Genomic DNA, 20,443 nt, shown 5'->3' with positions numbered 1-20,443 from the left:
AGCTCGTTGCTTACCTGCGTCTTCTCCATTTACCAATTCCGCTAAATGACACTTTACATCACCATGACAAAATATTGTTATAACCTCGATACCTTGAACTGAGTGAATGTTTGGGATCCTTTCGTGAGGTCTTCTGATGCTATAGCGTCGATAATGATTCAGCAGATAACTCATGGACTTGTGTTAACTAGTATCTTATTTTCTGAGTTGATCCATTATAAATTATTCTGAAAGCCTGTGTCTGTGAAAAAAAATAGGTTTGCTTATGAGTAACTCATCTGAAACAAGTCACGATTTTCTTTATTTTATTTTTCGCACGACGCGTTTTGGAAAATGATTCCCGTTTTCAAGTGCGCTTTTTGTGTTTGTTATGTCATTCCTATGTGATGTTGTCGATGTGTGAGATTCTGCTTCATTTTGTTGACTAAGTTTCCTTATGGTCCATTTGTGCAGAGTATCACACACACTAAACATCACACACAACTTGTGCACTTTTAAACATCGAAAACATTTTTCATAAACAAAACAGTGACACAGGTGTTCTTACAAGAAATCAACAGAGATGACATTATAGGTCTTCCACAAAATATATGTTTTTGAACAGAGGTTATTTACCTTACCAATTTGGATCATAATTTACTGATGTCAGTTTTACAATTGTGCTTATTTCTATGTGTTACTATTTTCATTTAAGTATACTATCGAAACATCTGAAGAATTCACTGATTCGATTTCAAGTTTTCATTTAATATTTTATCTTCATATTTTCTGTAGTGTGAATATATCTCCAGTTCTTCTAGTAAATCCATTTTATGTCCTTTATTTAGTCAGTGGAGTACTTTCACATTTTGCTCCATTTTTCCAAATGGGTGTCCTGTATTGTGCACATGTGTTACTATGGCTGATGTGTGTGTGTAGCCTTTCATCTGCTCTGTGTATCTGGTGTTGAAATTTCGGACAGTTTGTCCTAGGTAGAACATGGAGCATTCGTGGCATGTGACTTGTATATTCCAGAGTCTGAGTATGGATCATGCTTACACTTTATATTGTGAATTAGTTTTTGTTGTGGTTTATTAAAGGTCAGACACCCAATTTTTACTTCATGATTTTTTTAAATATTTGCAATCTTCTGAATACAATGCCAATGTATGGGATACTAGGTATACATTTGTTTTTCTCGTTTTCTTCTGTGGTGCAGTTTGTACCTAGGCCTTTCTTCACTTTGTCTAGAATTGTGTCAACCATGGAAGCATAGTACCAATTGGCAACTGCAATCTTCTTCACTGTGTTTATTTCTTGTTGCATGTTTTCTTGGTTCAGTGGTATTTGAATTGCCCTATTTGGCATTGACTTGTATGCTGCCTGTTTATGGAATTTGGGTGACATGCAGTTGCAGGGATTGTGGTGTCAGTCATTGTGTTTTTCCTATGAATTTTGAATGTGCATGTGTTGTTGCGTCTTGTAATATTTAGGTGCAGAAAGTTGATGCTTTTATTTTGCTCATGTTCCACTGTAAATTCAATTTTCTCATGTAGATTACTGAAGTAATTTAGAATGTCTGATGTCTTAGGCATCCCCTTTCACTAACGGTAGTGTCATCTACATATCTCGTATAAAATGCAATTTTCTTTTGGCAAGGTTCTCGGCTGTTAAATAATTTTTGTTCTAAGTGATTTATGTATACGTCAGCTATTGTACCAGATATACATGATCCCATTGCTAGCCCATCTGGTTGTTTATATATGTTGCCATTGCTCATCATACTCATTACTCGTGGCAGATTAATCTACCAAGTCCCGTACGAGTTCGGGCATAGCGTGTACGTTCGCACACAAGAAGGTCAATGGCCGGGAAGCCATATTTTAACTATATATGACGGTAGTATCTGTTCCTGAAAGAACAGTTACCGTGAATGACCTTGCAGCTTTGCTAGAAATGAAATAATAATTAAATGGACACCCTAGCTGCAAACAGGCGTTGATGTACTTCATCTATTAGGCGCACTATGAATGTAGTGGTGTGGACACGTTGGGAATGTGGATCTCACGGGGAGCGTGCAAGGGATAAGTCCCTGCAGACGCACTGTCCTTTGCGCCCGCGGTGGCTCAGATGGATAGAGCGTCTGTCATGTAAGCAGGAGATCCCGGGTTCGAGTCCCGGCCGGGGCACACATTTTCAATATGTCCCCAATGAAGTACATCAACGCCTGTTTGCAGCTAGCGTGTCTATTTAATTATCATTTCATTTCTAGCAAAGCTGCAAGGTCATCCACGGTAACTGTTCTTTCAGGAACAGATACTACCGTCATATATAATGAATACTTTTCTACTCAACGATGAATTACCCCAGAATATGATGCCATACGAAAGCAGTGAATGAAAGTAGGCATAGTAAGCTAATTTACTGAGATTATCACCAAACTTTGCAATAACCCTAATAGCATACGTAGCTGAACTCAGACGTTTCAGCACAACATCAATGTGTTGCTTCCAGTTTAGCCTCTCATCAGTGGACACACCTAAAAATTTTGAAAATTCTACCTTAGCTACAGACTTCTGTTCAAAGTCTATATTTATTACTGGAGTTGTGCCATTTACTGTACAGAACTGTATATACTGTGTTTTATCAAAATTTAAAGAGAGTCTGTTTGCTGAGAACCACTTAATAATTTTGTGAAAAACATCATTTACAATTACACCACTTAGTTCTTGGTTTTTGGATGTTATTAGTATACTTGTATCATCAGCAAAAAGAGCTAACTTTGGATCTTTATCAGTGCGGAATGGTAAGTCATTAATGTATATCAAGATCAGTGAAGGACCTAAGCCCGAACCCTGTGGGACCGTGTACTTGATAGCACCCCAGTTTGAGGAATCATCTTTTGTTTTAACATTACATGAACCATTACTTCAACTTTCTGCATTTTCCAGTTAAGTATGGGTTAAACCATTTGTGCACTGCCCTCCTCAAACCATAATGATTTAGCTTATCTAAAAGAATTCCATGATTTACACATATATCCCTGACAGTACCACGACTCGAGCCTCGGTCCTCCACATGGCAGCCAGCTACATTGGCAACCGACCTTCGAATGCGGAGAGAAAGCGAGGATTATTTTAATTTGTTTGCTGGAAAATCTGACTCTGTGAACTGATGCAGCATAGTACACTTTTCCAGAGCCAGAGAGGGAACTTATTTCAACGTACAACGAATACATTCCTGTGTCCAGTGACAAGATACCCTCAGTGTATGACGTAAAGGCAGTGAAAGGAACTGCAAATGAACTGCTTGATACTTACTCTGATCATTACAACGTAGATCTCTCAAGCAACATTATCTTCGACGATAACAGATAAATTGTTTGACCAGTGTGATGTGTACAGAATTTTGAGCACAAAATTACTCTCTATGAGTGAGTAACAAAAAGTTAGGTGACAAAAGTCTTTGGATAGCGCTATGCACATGTACAGAGGGCGGTAGTACCGCGTGCAGATGGTATAAATCAGGGGTCTCCAAACTTTTTAGTACGCGGGCCACATTGACTCCTCCACGAAGTCATAAGGGCCAAGATCTACCTAGTGAAATTAAAGCAGCCTAGCACTCCATGATCACCGTAATGTAAGGCTAAAGGAAAGATGAAATCGCAAAAATCTAAGGTTGTGGGAATACCTAGTACTGAAACGAACTAAGATTTTTATTTAATTACATAATTTTGATTGGTGGACGTACCTGACCGAAATTCTGCCGTATTTTATTCTGGCGAATTTCACCAACAAAAAGGTATGTCACTGCACGTTCCTCACGAAAGCGTCCTGCGAAGTTAACGAAATCTCAAAATCATTGTTAGCAACACTATTACTGCAAGATGTAACAGAGGTAGTGTATGTCAACGCATTGTTATTTCAAGCGGCGCAGCAATAAGTTTAGTTATGTAGTTTTGTAGCAAGTAACAGAGCCAGAGCATATATTTGGTAGTTCTGTTGCGTGATTGTGTCTATGTTGCGAGTGTCTCACGAGTTTTTTAGTGTTTTATGCTCTGTACTAGTAGGTGAGACGACGAAGTGTGGGACAATTCAAAGGTTGAATTCGAAGAGATAAGGAAAATCTGAAAATCGAAACACGTATAGCACGACTTGAGTATTTTTTCACTGTATTTTTTAGTGGAACTACAGTGTAATTGTGAGTATTTAATTTAGTAATTAAAGTACCTTAAAATAAATTCATTGCAGTTTGTTTAGGCAGACTACTCCCTAGTTTTATTAGCATTAAATAGCACAATTTTATTTTCAGGTTACAGTCTTTTGTGGAGTTCTGTACAAAAAATGGAAAAGAAACGAAAGGTTGACAGTGAATGTAGAATTTTTAAAGAGCAGTGGGGATGTCAATATTTCGTGGTGGCGTCATGCAACAAACCAATTATTTGGATAGCCACAAGTTTAACCATGACCTTCCGCTTTGTGAAGATAGAGCTCCGACAATGTCGCGGTGTATTGGTTGCGATAGGCCTCGAAACTCAATTGTTGGCGGAATAGGTACCACCTCAAATATTTGGCGGGCCGGATACCGGGGATGTCCGGCCAGCTGACGCGGCCCGGTTTGCCGGCCCTCGCGGGCCAGTTTCGGCCCGCGGGCCGTAGTTTGGAGATCCCTGGTATAAATGATGGTGCTTTGGCGAAGCTGTCATTTGTAACTTAGGTGATTCATGTGAAAAGGTTTCCGTAGTGTTGTCGCTGTGAAGAGACAATCAACACTGCGCGAAATAACCGCATAAATCAATGTGGGACGTCCGACGAACGTATCCGTCGGACAGTGCGGTGAAATATGGCGTTAATGTGCTACGGCAGCAGACGACCGACGCGATTTCTTTTGCTGACAGTATGACGTCACCTACAGCGCCACTCCTAGGCTCGGGACCATATCAGTTGGACCACAGACGACTGGAAAACCGTGGATTGGTCAGATGAATCCCGATTTCAGTTGATAAGAGCTGATGATAGGGTCGGAGTGTGGCGCATACCCCACGAAGCTATGGACCCAAGTTGTCAAGAATGCGCTGTGAAAGCTGGTGGTGGCTCCTTAATACTATGGTACATGTTTACGTGGAATCGACTGGCTCCTCTGGTGCAACTTAACCGATCATTGACTGGTTGTATTCGGCTGCTTCTAGATCATTCATGGTCTTCATGTGCCCAAGCAACGATGTCATGTCACCCAACCACAATTGTTCGCAACTTGTTTGGAGAACATTCTGGACAATTCGATCGAGTGATTTCTCCGCCAGATCGCTCGCCATCAATCCCATCGAGTATTTATGTCGCATGATCGAGAGGCCAATTCGTGCACAACATCCTTCACTGTAACACTTTCGTAGTTACGTACGGCTATAGAGACAGCATGGCTCAATATCTCTTCGTAGGACTTCCAACGACTTGTTGACCATCTAGTTGCTGCACGACGCCATAAAGGAGGTGCGAGCACGGTGTTAAGAGGTAACCCAAGACTCTTGTCACGTCATTGTAGCTACACAAAAATGAAAGTAAAAGTGAAATGTCTCTCTAAATGTGTTCTTTTTCAAGTTCACTTAAAGTTGCACATTGCTTTCCACATAAAATCCTCTAACCATACCGCACCGACAAGGCACAAACTCGTTTAGGAGTTTCCTGAAATTCGGTAACGTGTTGCTATAATCACCGTTCTGTCAGACAGTGGAAAGACAGTTGACAGAATAGTTGCAGATTTATCGCAGGTGCCGGCCGCTGTGGCCGAGCGGTTCTAGGCGCTTCAGGCTAGAACCGCGCGACCACTACGGTCGCAGGTTCGAATCCTGCCTCGGGCATGGATGTGTGTGATGTCCTTAGGTTAGTTAGGTTTAAGTAGTTTTAAGTTCTAGGGGCCTGAGGACCTCAGATGTTAAGTCCCATAGTGCTCAGAGCCATTTGAACAATTTTTATCGCAGGTATGATTTATAGTTTATGTCAGTACATAGGTGTCGAAGTTCCATGCGGCTTTTCGCGGGTGATGCTGTAGTATACAGAGAAGTTGCAGCATTAGAAAATTGCAGCGAAATGCAAGAAGATTTGCAGCGGATAGACACTTGGTGCAGGGAGTGGCAACTGACCCTTAACATAGACAAATGTAATGTATTGCGAATACATAGAAAGAAGGATCCTTTATTGTATGATTATATGATAGCGGAACAAACACTGGTAGCAGTTACTTCCGTAAAATATCTGGGAGTATGCGTGAGGAACTATATGAAGTGGAATGATCATATAAAATTAATTGTTGGGAAACGGGTACCAGGTTGAGATTCATTGGGAGAGACCTTAGAAAATGTAGTCCATCAACAAAGGAGGTGGCTTACAAAACACTCGTTCGACCTATACTTGAGTATTGCTCATCAGTGTGGGATCCGTACCAGATCGGGTTGACGGAGGAGATAGAGAAGATCCAAAGAAGAGCGGCGCGTTTCGTCACAGGGTTATTTGGTAAGCGTGATAGCGTTACGGAGATGTTTAGCAAACTCAAGTGGCAGACTCTGCAAGAGAGGCGCTCTGTATCGCGGTGTAGCTTGCTATCCAGGTTTCGAGAGCGTACGTTTCTGGATGAAGTATCGAATATATTGCTTCCCCCTACTTATACCTCCCGAGGAGATCACGAATGTAAAATTAGAGTGATTCGAGCGCGCACGGAGGCTTTCCGGAAGTCGTTCTTCCCGCGAACCATACGCGACTGGAACAGGAAAGGGAGGTAATGACAGTGTCACGTAAAGTGCCCTCGGCCACACACCGTTGGGTGGCTTGCGGAGTATAAATGTAGATGTAGATGTATTATGACGATAGTTTACAACAAGTATAATATATTTTGTAGTCGCACAGTGTTGCTATTGTGGTGTACATTTGCGATGGGTTTAGAGGGGTGGGGAAAGAGAAAGATAGCTCGAAACATTAGAGTACAGCGATCCATGGTGGCACTGCCTTCAGTAATGTATGCCAGGTGGAGTTAGTTATTTGATCATTACACTGGTTGCTCTACTGGATGGATAATTTAGCAGTTTTCTGCCTTTCTTCATCTCACATCAACGGTATTTCAGGAAGTCCTTCCTATACAACAGCCTTTGATTTCTGTGTAGGAAGACATCAGGGTATTGTCTCCTGTTTCTGCCTACAGAAATGTTTCCTGAAGTTTGTCCTAACTGAAATAAATTCACCAACATTTACACACTGTGACATTGTGAATAGGAAAATGAACCCTAGAGCTCATAATAATGGTGGATTAAACTTTAATTTAGTTCCATATCATCTGAATACCTTAATTCCTGTAGGTGCAGCAATAATTATTGTTGCTGATGTGAAGTATGCTCGTGTGTCAACATCTATTTTTCTCTCTACAATAAACCTAGAGAATATACTTTTCGTTTTGGTTGTAACTGATAGTGACGTCTAAATTCCTCTTGTCTTTGTCCATTATATCAATTTGCATAGATCTAAGCACTGGGTACTGTAATGGATGTAGTACTGTGTGGTCTTGTAGCCTTATGTAGAAATATTTTACGTCTTTGGTAATCAGGAACCGAATAGGCAGGAACTAGATAAAGGAAAACTGATAAATAAATGGAAAGGGACATTAAAGGACTAAATATTTGAAGAAATTATTAATGTTAACTTTTGTAACACTCACTACACTTATTTCTTTCTTTGGAATGAATACGTTGGCCTGTGCTTTTTCTTTCTTAGGTACATAGTTTATGAAATTTCTAATACATGATTATGTGAAGTTTATGTGATAACAGGCCAAACTGCTGAGTCGTTGTGTGTATATGTAAGTTAAAACAGCTACAAACTATGAGAACTCCAGGCTGGAATATCAGCAACGTAAGGAAATGGTAGATTGCTAAGTACTGTAAAGATGACACCTTCTGGTCCGAGCTGCCAGAGATGGTGGTCGTGTGTGGCTGACATGTGCTTGCTAGTGTGAATGAATGTGTGCGTGTTTCTCTTTCTTTTTCTGACTAATGCTGAGGCCTAAAGTTAATGTGTAAGTGTCTTTTAACTCTGCCTGTCTGCAACTTAACGTGTCATCTTTACGGTAAGTAGCAATCTGTCTTTTCCTTATACTGTTAAGAAAAAGCTACAGGTGGCAATAACATCTTTCCAGATAAATATAACAATTCTGTAGGGATTCCAGTTGATATGTGACGGTTCACTAGCTCTTATGTCACTGAAAATGACTGATAATTCAACACTGTCATAATGGTTGAACGACTGATAAAATATAGTAATCGGGGAGTTCATTATGTTGCAGATATGTATCGTTGGCAAAAGGTTTGTTTGTTGTGTTACTGATGGATCAGCAGCTTTCATGTTGGACGCCGGCCATACTGGAGTCTTGGAGTCTTGAAAGGCCTAGGTTTTGGCGCTGAATGAAGTTAGAGTATGAATGTGAGAAGGGTACTGTTATTACGTGTCTGAGCACGCAGCTTTTGCGTGTACGCCTAGGAATGTACGTATTCAATTCCGGATAAAAATAGCAGTGGTTGAGCGTACAGTGTGACTCATGTAAGATTTGTCGGTGTGAGAAGAGTCGCCTCTGGGCGGTCGCTCGGCCTCAGAGCCGCACAACTCGCCCCCTGACGCGGCCCTGCCAGCTCTGAGATCCGACTGGCGTGGGAGAGTAGCGCGGATCTGCTATGGACCGCATGCTATTCCAGTCTGCGGTGCAGGTGATCAGTAAAGGACGTTGTTCCCCTTTTTCGCAGCCACAGGCAGCCGCTCTCCATGCAGAAATGGATTCTCGTCCTGTAATAGTAAAAAGTGTGACAATTAACGACTACAGATTACACTCAAAAGCCCACAAACCGGTTGGTGGAGTGCACGACCAGATGCGTCGCCACCTGTGAAGAACCCGGTCACAACATGGGCAGAATATTTCATTTACTTTGTTCACTGTAATTGAAGTAAAGTGTATGTGAATTCTAAAGACTGTGTTCTAAAGACATACCTCCAATGTGTGCAACAGCTTCAAACATCTGGCTACTTAAAAAAAATAATTTACACTACTGGCCATTAACACTGCTACACCACTAAGATGACGTGCTACAGACGCAAAATTTAACCGACAGGAAGAAGATGCTGTGATATGCAAATGATTAGCTTTTCAGAGCATTCACACAAGATTGGCGTGACATGCACAACGTGCTGACATGAGGAAAGTTGGCAACCGATTTCTCATACACAAACAGCAGTTGACCAGCGTTTCCTGGTCAAACGTTGTTGTGATGCCTCGTGTAAGGAGGAAAAATGCGTACCATCATGTTTCCGACTTTGATAAAGGTCGGATGTAGCCTATCGTGATTGTGGTTTATCGTATCGCGACACTGCTGCTTGCGTTGGTCGAGATCCATGACTGTTAGCAGAATATGGAATTGGTGGGTTCCGGAGGGTAATACGGAACGCCGTCCTGGATCCCAACGGCCTCGTATCACTAGCAGTCGGGATGACGGGCATCTTATCCGCATGGCTGTAACGGATCGTGCAGCCACGTCTCGATCCCTGAGTCAACAGATGGGGACGTTTGCAAGACAACAACCATCTGCACGAACAGTTCGACGAAGTTTGCAGCAGTATTGAGACCATGGCTGCGGTTACCCTTGACGCTGCATCACAGACAAGAGCGCCTGCGATGGTGTACTCAACGACGAACCTGGGTGCACGAATGGAAAAAAGTCATTTTTTCGGATGAATCCAGGTTCTGTTTATAGCATCATGATGGTCGCATCCGTGTTTGGCGACATCGCGGTGAACGCACATTGGAAGAGCGTATTCTTTATCGCCATACTGGCGTATCATCCGGCGTGATGGTATGGGGTGCCATTAGTAACACGTTTCGGTCACCTCTTGTTCACATTGACGGCACTTTGAACAGTGGACGTTACATTTCAGATGTGTTACGACCCGTGACTCTACCCTTCATTCGATCCCTGCGAAACCCTACATTCCAGCAGGATAATGCACGACCACATGTTGCAGGTCCTCTACGGGCCTTTCTGGATACAGAAAATGTTCGACTGCTGTCCTGGCCAGCACAATATCCAGGTCTCTCACCAATTGAAAACGTCTGGTCAATGGTGGCCGAGCAACTGGCTCGTCACAATGCGCCCGTCAATACTCTTGATGAACTGCGGTATCGTGTTGAGGCTGCATGGGCAGCTGTACCTGTACACGCCATCCAAGCTCTGTTTGACTCAATGCCCATGCGTATCAAGGCCGTTATTACGGCCAGAGGTGGTTTTTTTGGGTACTGATTCCTCAGGATCTATGCACCCAAATTGCGTGAAAATGTAATCACATGTCAATTCTAGTATAGTATATTTGTCCAATGAATACCCGTTTATCATCTGCTTTTCTTCTCGGTGTAGCAATTTTAATGTTTACTAGACAATTACTTCTGTTTTAGTCCATACTACTTTCTCTCAAAATATGGAAAGCAAAGAGCTTACAGTAGAAAGGATTTGTTTCACAGCATATAAGATTAAGTGCTCATAATTCTAAAGGTATGCGTTTTAGACTCCATGTTTACTAGACATTTTTGCTTCGAAAGGGTTGTTTCTGTCATATACCTGATTACTGACCATTCCTCCTCTGAAAATTATATTGCAAATAGATTTAGCAGTAAAGAAGTAGAAAATTAAAACGTCATACTTGATGTTGAAGTTTGGCTACAGGAACAGCGGAAAAATAGTAAGCGATAAACTTTTTGCCTCTCATAATTTTGCAAGGGGGCGTCAGCTAAAAAAAGTTCTGTAGGGACTTGAAATTATGTGTATAGTTTGTTTAAAGTCGCTAAGTGCTCTCTTTCTCAAATATTGGATGAATGAAGTCCAGCATCTGTGTGCTGCCAGATGTGGTGCATGTGGATAAACACAGATTTTTCTAAGTGTAATACTTGTCTTATTGCGTTAAAACTTTTAATATGACATTATACCTCTAAACGAGTAGGTTATTTACAGCATTTTTAATTTTTAAATTCGATCTATAACTATACGAAATATTGAAAAATCAAATTTTTGTTGCCCCTAAGCTCAAGTGGTACCGGGTTTTGGGTGCAAGGTTGAGGATTAAAGTATCTCGCCGTCTGTGACCATATCGGCTTACAGCTCAACGTGTGTGCTCTGCAGGAAACCTGCCTTGTCGCGCAGGCACCCTTCCTCGGAGATTGTTTACGCACCTCACTAGTACATCATATGTTGTGGACAAGGTATTGTCTACAGACTATCTGTTGACAACTTGACAAGCTAAATGCTAGCAGACGTCACCAGGGGCAGTCTCATCTTTCGTACAACGACGGCACTGCTATCGAGGGAACTAGATTGCATCCACGGGTCACATGTCCACCAAGCGCACGCAGGTACTCCTTCACCCGCTGCTTACTCGAGTCGTGGCTGGAGTTCCAGCAAGCAGTAAAGAAGTAGAAAATTAAAACGTCATACAGCTCCGGACCAGATGCCTGCCGTGTCCCTCGGCCCATCAGTCGGAACTTACGCCGAGCCAAGCCTGGAGCTCCCATCTGCACCAAAGGCACTAACGACGTTCCTACACCCGCGATGGTACTTCACCAAGAGACTGGTACTGCTACAGCTACAGGGCAACTTTCTGTTAATACCACAACAAAATGGCGGCGTTTGGAGTTGTGCCGTAACTAAGAAGCAAGGACTGCTGATGAATGACGACGCAGTGTATTTAGCGATGAGTCACGGATCTATCTACCACTAATAGGTAGGCTGTCTGTGGCTGAGGGAATTCCAACGGCAAAACCGCCCGTCACATACATCCATCGGCCTCAGGTGTTAACTCTCATGTGGCAGTACACTGTCGCCATTTTTCAACAGAACAGTGGTAGTCTCCACATGGCACGTTGTCTCCTTGAAATACCTGTACGATTTTCAGATACTTCAGTGGTCACAAAGATCGCCATATCTGTCCCAGACAGAACATGTGTGGGACCAGCTCGGACGTCAACTCTGCCCCAGTGCCACAGTTGAGGATATTAAGGATCAATTACAGTAGCTGTGGACCAGTTTGCCTCAGGATACAACGGCTTTATGACACCCTTCCCAGCCGAGTCACTGTGTGGATCCAGGACAGAGGGGATGGAACGTCATATTGGTAAGTGTGCTCATAGTGCCAAGTTCTCGATTTTGTAATCACTGAAATACCGTCACATACCGTGTCAACTCGTCAAGTTTGATTTAGTTTCTTACACTCCTTCAGGACGCTTCAGTTTTTTTCACACGGTATACATACGTGTCTTCTTCAATCATCTGTTGGCTGACTCATTTTAATTGGCCCGCCGTAAATCCCTCTGTGGAGCCAAGCTCTTCATCTCAGTACTTGCACCCTAACTCCTCACTTATACGTGTTCTGATATCTGCCTTCCCCTACAATTTTTGCCCTTTGTAGTACCATTTTGTATATAAGGAAAGATTAGAAACTGAATTTCTCATTTTGAAATAAGATTTCAGCATTTTTGTTTGTTTGTTTGTTGATCGTGTTATGTCTCAGCTAAGAAAAGACACGTCTATCAACACATGGTGGAACTCTACAGTAGACTGTTGTCTGTCGAAACTGTAGTTTTTAGTTGTCGACTAAATCACACTAAGTCACACGGAGGGCATTCTACGTCCTTGGCAGGACTGCCAAAGCTGCACCCTACTCTGCTCCCTCCGGAACTACCTTTTCGCAATTTTTTCTACATTTTTTACAATTTGGTAAGTAGGTATAGACAAATATGAAGATTTAAGAAATGAACTATACTGACGAAAAGTTTAGTATATAACAAACTAAACGTATCATTGTATTAAATAATATACAAACTGCATAATTTGGCAGTTTCACAAATTTATGAGTTGTTGTTAATAAGTTACTGTTCATTGGTTTTACTATAATCCACAATAAACAAGATTTTGTTTGCTTCTTTCAAATTACTAACAATGCATAAATAATAAGGAACTCCTCTGGATTATTCTGCCACGAAAATGTTGACGTTGATGAGATCTTTCTGGGATCACATTATTAACAACTCTATGAAAATTAGAATGTATGCTTAGAAAAGGTTTTTGTTTGTCGTTATGGTGGCTTCAATCTGGATAAGACGTGGGAAGTCTCTTCACGAACATTAACGTCTAGCAAGTCAGTTTTTCTCTCTATTCATTATTTTCAGTCCTTGCCTCTGAAAGTAAACCGTGCTTTTCGACTAGTGAGCCACTGAAGAAACGGGGACTTCTCAGCCGAATGCTAGGCGAGCCCCGGTAGTGAGGCATAGTGAGCCCCAAATCGGAATATTTGGCAGGGTATTTACAGTGGCGGCCTTTGCCCTACAACCAAAGAAAACTTCCCAGAAACTTTATTCAAAACCGGAAGATGGTGCTCATTTCAGATTTCGATCTGGGAAAATAAATCCCAAACAAAAAGTGTGAAAGCCTAATGTATGTATACATATACTAGCGAGACCGGCAATGCTTTAAAATTACTAAGTATATATGAGAACTGCATATACATCCTCAACTTCTCCCGTCCTCCCTCATACTTAATCCATCTCCTTCTTCCTTTCCCCCCCCCTTTCCCCCGCTCTGTGCACGACCTGCTGCCCTCTGTCTGTTTCCACTTCACATCCCTTTCTCCGCACCTCCTCTCCATCCATTTCCTACCACCACATACGTTCATTTCCTCCGCCCTTCCTCTCTCCCCATCTCCTCTTCTCCCCTCTCTTTGACCTTGAACCTTTTTTTAATTGCAATGACAAAGGAAACCTTGACTGGTAACTGAAGTTGCTTAACATAAATGGGTAAGTCCGTTGGGTTCGTTTGTATGTCGCGTGAGAGAGAGAGAGAGAGAGAGAGAGAGAGAGAGAGACAGAGATCTGGAACCCCTGGATCGGTGGGCATAGTAACTTCAGTGAAAATATTTCGAATAGTTTTTATCTGCGAAAGGGTACGGATCTGAAGTTTCACACAATTCAGATTCCATGGTAGTACTCTAATCATAAATTGATAATTCATAAACTCAACTTTCTCGTTTTCTGTAAAGCCGACTGCGAGGAAGAAAAAAAAGGAACAAGACATTGTAGTGTATACAATAATGGGAAAGAACATATTCATGGGAGAAACAATTTATCTAACGGTTTACATGCTCTGCTATTGTAGTTACAGCCATTGTTTATTACTGTATAGTGTAAAAATTTAAAATAAATCGACCAAGAACTTTGAGATTTTTGTTAACAAATTTTTTCACAAATTGCAACACCTTCTAAGCTTTCAATGGTAATGAAGGCCCTATAAGCATGATCTTGTCCGAATGCACTTCTGACTAAAAAGCGATTCTGGTAGCTAGAGTCCAAAGTTTTTGTTAACTATGCCTTTGCATTCCTGTGGAGATCTTTCCATAGCAACTTTCATCCTCTAACCAATTTTCATAAGTTTAACTTCAATAATTTTTTAATGTAATGAAATATTTTCTTAAAAATTTTCATCACCTATTGCACTGTCTTAGGGGCTGAATTTCCAGAAACTCTGAAACACGTATTTGTTTATTGTAATCTAAAAGTCCCCCCCCCCCCATTAACCATGGACCTTGCCGTTGGTGGGGAGGCTTGCGTGCCTCAGCGATCCAGATAGCCGTACCGTAGGTGCAACCACAACGGAGGGGTATCTGTTGAGAGGCCAGACAAACGTGTGGTTCCTGAAGAGGGGCAGCAGCCTTTTCAGTAGTTGCAGGGGCAACAGTCTGGATGATTGACTGATCTGGCCTTGTAGCAGTAACCAAAACGGCCTTGCTGTGCTGGTACCGCGTACGGCTGAAAGCAAGGGGAAACTACAGCCGTAATTTTTCCCGAGGGCATGCAGCTTTACTGTATGGTTAAATGATGATGGCGTCCTCTTGGGTAAAATATTCCGGAGGTAAAATATTCCACCATTTGGATCTCCGGGCGGGGACTACTCAAGAGGATGTCGTTATCAGGAGAAAGAAAACTGGCGTTCTACGGATCTGAGCGTGGAATGTCAGATCCCTTAATCGGGCAGGTAGGTTAGAAAATTTAAAAAGGGAAATGGATAGGTTAAAGTCAGATATAGTGGGAATTAGTGAAGTTCAGTGGCAGGAGGAACACGACTTTTGGTCAGGTGAATACAGGGTTATAAATACAAAATCAAATAAGGGTAATGCAGGAGTAGGTTTAATAACGAATAGGAAAATAGGAATGCGGGTAAGCTACTACAAACAGCATAGTGAACGCATTATTGTGGCCAAGATAGACACGAAGCCCATGCCTACTACAGTAGTACAAGTTTATATGCCAACTAGCTCTGCAGATGACGAAGAAATTGAAGAAATGTATGAAGAGCTAAAAGAAATTATTCAGATAGTGAAGGGAGACGAAAATTTAATAGTCATGGGTGAGTGGAATTCGTCAGTAGGAAAAGGGAGAGAAGGAAACATAGTAGATGAATATGGATTGGGGGTAAGAAATGAAAGAGGAAGCCGCCTGGTAGAATTTTGTACAGAGCACAACTTAATCATAGCTAACAGAAGAAATATTGAATTAAATTGATGAAATGAGAAAATAAAAAATGCCGTAAATGAAGCAGGCAAAAAGGAATACAAACGTCTCAAAAATGAGATCGGCAGGAAGCGCAAAATGGCTAAGCAGGGATGGCTAGAGGACAAATGTAAGGATGTTGAGGCTTATCTCACTAGGGTTAAGATAGATACTTCCTACAGGAATATTAAAGAGACCTTTGGAGAAAAGAGAGCCACTTGTATGAATATCAAGACCTCAGATGGAAACTCAATTCTAAGCAAAGAAGGGAAAGCAGAAAGGTGGAAGGAGTATATAGAGGGTCTATACAAGGGCGATGTACTTGAGGACAATATTATGGAAATGGAAGAAGATGTAGATGAAGATGAAATGGGAGATACGATACTGCGTGAAGAGTTTGACAGAGCACTGAAAGACCTGAGTCGAAACAAGGCCCCGGGAGTAGACAACATTCCATTGGAACTACTGACGGCCTTGGGAGAGCCAGTCCCGACAAAACTGTACCATCTGGTGAGCAAGATGTATGAGACCGGCGAAATACCGTTAGACTTCAAGAAGAATGTAATATTTCCAATCCCAAAGAAAGCAGGTGTTGACAGATGTGAAATTACGGAACTATCATTTTAATAAGTCACGGCTGCAAAATACTAACGCCAATTCTTTACAGACGAATGGAAAAACTGGTAGAAGCCGACCTCGGGGAAGATCAGTTTGGATTCCGTAGAAATATCGGAACACGTGAGGCAATACTGACCATACGACTTATCTTAGAAGCTAGATCAAGGAAAGGCAAACATACGTTTCTAGCATTTGTATACTTAGAGAAAGCTTTTGACAATGTTGACTGGAATACTCTTTCAAATTCTGAAGGTGGCAGGGGTAAAATACAGGGAGCGAAAAGCTATTTACAATTTGTACAGAAACCAGATGGCAGTTATAAGAGTCGAGGGACATTAAAGGGAAGCAGTGGTTGGGAAGGGAGTGAGACAGGGTTGTAGCTTCTTCCCGATGTTATTCAATCTCTATATTGAGGAAGCAGTGAAGGAAACAAAAGAAAAATTCGGAGTAGGTATTAAAATCCATGGAGAAGAAATAAAAACTTTGAGGTTCGCTGATGACATTGTAATTCTGTCAAAGACAACAAAGGACTTGGAAGAGCATTTGAATGGAATGGATAGTGTCTTGAAAGAAGGATATAAGGTGAACATCAACATAAGCAAAACGAGGATAATGGAATGTAGTCGAATTAAGCCGGGTGACGCTGAGGGAATTAGTTTAGGAAATGAGACGCTTCAAGTGGTAAAAGAGTTTTGCTATTTGGGGAGCAAAATAACTGATGATGGTCGCAGTAGAGTGGATATAAAATGTAGACTGGCAATGGCAAGGAAAGAATTTCTGAAGAAGAGAAATTTGTCAACTTAGAGAATAGATTTATGTGTCAGGAAGTCGTTTCTGAAAGTATTTGTATGGAGTGTAGCCATGTATGGTAGTGAAACATGGACGATAAATAGTTTAGACAAGAAGAGAATAGAAGCTTTAGAAATGTGATGCTACAGAAGAGTGCTGAAGATTAGATGGGTAGATCACATAACTAACGAGGAAGTATTGAAGAGGATTGGGGAGAAGAGAAGTTTGTGGCACAACTTGACTAGAAGAAGGGATCGGTTGGTAGGACATGTTCTGAGGCATCAAGGGACCACCAATTTAGTATTGTAGGGCGGCGTGGAGGGTAAAAATCGTAGAGGGAGACCAAGAGATGAATACACTAAGCAGATTCAGACGGATGTAGGTTGCAGTAGGTACTGGGAGATGAAGAAGCTTGCACAGGATAGAGTAGCATGGAGAGCTGCATCAAACCAGTCTCAGGACTGAAGACCACAACAACAACAACAACAACAACAATCTAAAAGTCAATGTCGGTGTTCATAATGAAGCTTTAAAATACTGCAGTAGTTCCTTAATAATGATATATTTTCAAGAAACGCTTTCACCCACTATTTCACTGCTGAAACATGTATTTATTTATTTCTGATCGAGAAACCAAATACCAGTTTTCATAAGTTTAGCTTCGGATTTGCTTTAATATCGGCTTTTTCTAAACACCCTTTATCCCATATATTACCTTGTACGGTTGGAGTTTCGAAAAATTCTTTCTTAAGCGGCGCCTACATTATAAGAGCCACACCTTCTCCAAATTTGAAGTTTCTGTCCTCAGTGGTTTGGGCTAGGTTGTAGAGATTTACATATTATATACAGGGCATGGGGGATATAGCTGTTGTTTCTATTGGTGACTGCGACTGTGTAACAAATAACATTACATTAGTACTTACTTCTTTTTATGACGAATAACTGTAGCTATAAATACAAGTATGTTTTTAGGTTGGTTAGTTCCTTCAAGAATAAGTGTCAAGAACAAGCCATTAATGCTTATTCTCTTCTGGACAGCAGGTTAGGTGTTGAAACGTGGATGCATGGATGCAAAACGGTTAGACTATATTGACAGGTATGGTATACCTAGTGGTGCAGTTGCGACTGTACAGGGAACATCGGATAGTGAGTTAGGTGACATATTTGTGGGAAGACACATTGCAGTGGGTTCGTACTAGTGTACCAATAATCGTAATATCTATATTGACACCCCTAACACCCTGTATATTTAAAAATATCTTCCTTATGTGTGTTTATTATAGTATCCTCTAAAATTTCAAGTGAATCGCTCAGGAAATTTTCGCGATATTTGATAACAACTTTTCCCAGTTATATATCAAGTGTATTACCATATAAAGACACCACATTGTTTAACGTTGTTACCAAAAATGAATCTACCGGTATATTAAAAAATTTGCATCCTACGTTCTTCTGGATGGTTAATAGACCACTGCGTAAAAATTTGAAGAAAATCGGTCAATTACTTATCCAGATTGTTGCTAACAACATTAAACAACAACTTGTATTTACATAGTATACAGGGTGGTCCATTGATCGTGATTGGGCCAAATATCTCACGAAATAAGCGTCAAACGAAAAAAAGTTGAGGGATATTTGCTATCGTGATCCACCGACAACGGCTGACAACATGCGTCAGCGCATTGTGAATGCATGTGCGAACATTACGGAACGCGAACAACTCGCTGTTGAGAGGAATGTCGTTACGCGTATTGCCAAATGCATTAAGGTTGACGAACATCATTTTGAGCATTTATTGCTTTAATGTGGTATTTACAGGTAATCATGCTGTAGCAGCATGCGTTCTCAGAAATGATGTTCACAAACGTACATGTATCACATTGGAATAACCGAAATAAAATGTTCAAACGTACCTACGTTCTGTACTTTAATGTAAAAAACCTGTCTGTTACCAACTGTTGGTCTCAAATTGTGAGCAATTTGTTTGTGACTATTACAGCGCCATCTATCACAAAGCGAAAAAAGTGGTCCAACTAAAACATTCATATTTCTATACGTACTACACGAATATGTCATAAAAAATGGGGGTTCCTATTTTAAAATACGCAGCTGATACCCGTTTGACCTATGGCAGCGCCATCTAACGGGCCAACCATAGCGCCATCTGGTTTCCCCCTCCAAGCTAGACGAGTTTCGTTCTTTGTAGTTTTTTCGTTTGATGCTTATTTCGTGAGATATTTGGCCCGGTCACTATCAATGTAGCACCTTGTATAGACATGTTTATGTTTATACAAGGTAAAGTTGTATTCTGTCAGCCTGGTCATTGAATTTTAACTTCACAGGTTCGCATTTCCACTCTTACACATATGAAAGCGGTCCTCAAGCTGAACAATATTCAACAAAGGGCACTGCACCGCTGTACTGATATTTGATGCAAACATAGTGACGTGAAATCTCCAGTCCCAAAGCTCACTTAAAGATGCCTGCTCGATTTTCAGCCGAAATATCGTGGCAAGAAGTCGACAACACCAGTCTGAAATATCGAAATATCATGGAATACTCATTACGCTGGGTACTTCAGGGTACGTCTATTCCATTTCCACGCAGCGTTCTAGGTATTGAAAGTTTAGTGAACATTAGTGTACTGTCTCCAAAAAACTGTAAGAAACTGAAATGATTGTGTATTTTCTTTAAAATTGGAGGTAATATGAAGAATTTTGAAACATGTTTGAAAAGGAGGAGAAGACTTTGGAGACAAACAAGGTGTGAAATAAAACTATCCGACCTGGCCATCAAGACTACTGAACGCTGATTGGTCGCCGTGTAACGACCTGTCAAATGAGTCATTAGTCGCGGCGAAGGGGCATGTGGTCAGCACGCCGCCCTTTCAGCCACTGTCGGCTTTTTGATCTTGAAGCCCTACTTTTGATTCGAGTAGCTCAGTAAGTGGAGCCTTCAGGCTGGTAGCACCTAGCCTAATCCTTTCACCAAGAACAAAATCACTGTCACTATCGGGAATCGAACGGATGTCCCCCTCCTTAGAGACACACTGTCTGCTAATCTATGGAGGCGAACTAAACATGGGGAGTGATGAAGAAAAGCAAAAACTTCGTAAGAATTTTAATTCCTTAAAACTTGGCTTTGTTCAGTTTGTAGCATTAGTTAAATTTTTCGATTCCCATGATTAAGAATATAACAGTACGTAAATTACACGGCATGCTTACCTTTTCAATGTGGTACTTCTTAGCGACCAGCGTCGGATGACGGTCTTCCACCCCCTGAAAAACGTAAACAGCGAGTCAGCTTACAAATCTCTTAAGTAATTAAAGGAGGACAGTAGAAGTTCACCACATGTCGGGTTTTCTTGCAGAAGAACAAAGAACCGATTCTCAAATATTCTGGCATCTTCACTATTAACTCCGAAAATAATTTTTAATTGTACGTG

The 20,443-nt window shown here is 41.3% G+C and overlaps 1 protein-coding gene and 1 non-coding gene across 2 annotated transcripts in view; one reads left to right on the top strand and one right to left on the bottom strand.

Moving 5' to 3' along the window:
• Window positions 1–2,093: 2,093 nt before the first annotated feature.
• On the top strand, window positions 2,094–2,168 carry Trnat-ugu. Its single transcript has one exon. It is a non-coding gene; the product is annotated as a tRNA-Thr (tRNA).
• A 5,471-nt stretch (window positions 2,169–7,639) lies between these two features.
• LOC124619455 overlaps window positions 7,640–20,443 on the bottom strand; it is an 88,272-nt gene continuing 75,468 nt past the window's right edge. The window contains exons 6-7 of the mRNA XM_047145851.1: window positions 20,223–20,276; window positions 7,640–8,798 (exon numbers count right to left, since the gene is read on the bottom strand). Of these exons, the coding sequence (XP_047001807.1) occupies window positions 8,727–8,798; window positions 20,223–20,276 (126 nt within the window). The 3' untranslated portion in view covers window positions 7,640–8,726. The remainder of the gene's footprint in view (window positions 8,799–20,222; window positions 20,277–20,443) is intronic.

The sequence above is a fragment of the Schistocerca americana genome, chromosome 6 (assembly GCF_021461395.2).
Source record: "Schistocerca americana isolate TAMUIC-IGC-003095 chromosome 6, iqSchAmer2.1, whole genome shotgun sequence".
Classification (NCBI taxonomy): Eukaryota; Metazoa; Arthropoda; class Insecta; order Orthoptera; family Acrididae; genus Schistocerca; species Schistocerca americana.
Note: the sequence above shows the minus strand (reverse complement) of the source record. Positions and strands in the feature narration are given on the sequence as shown.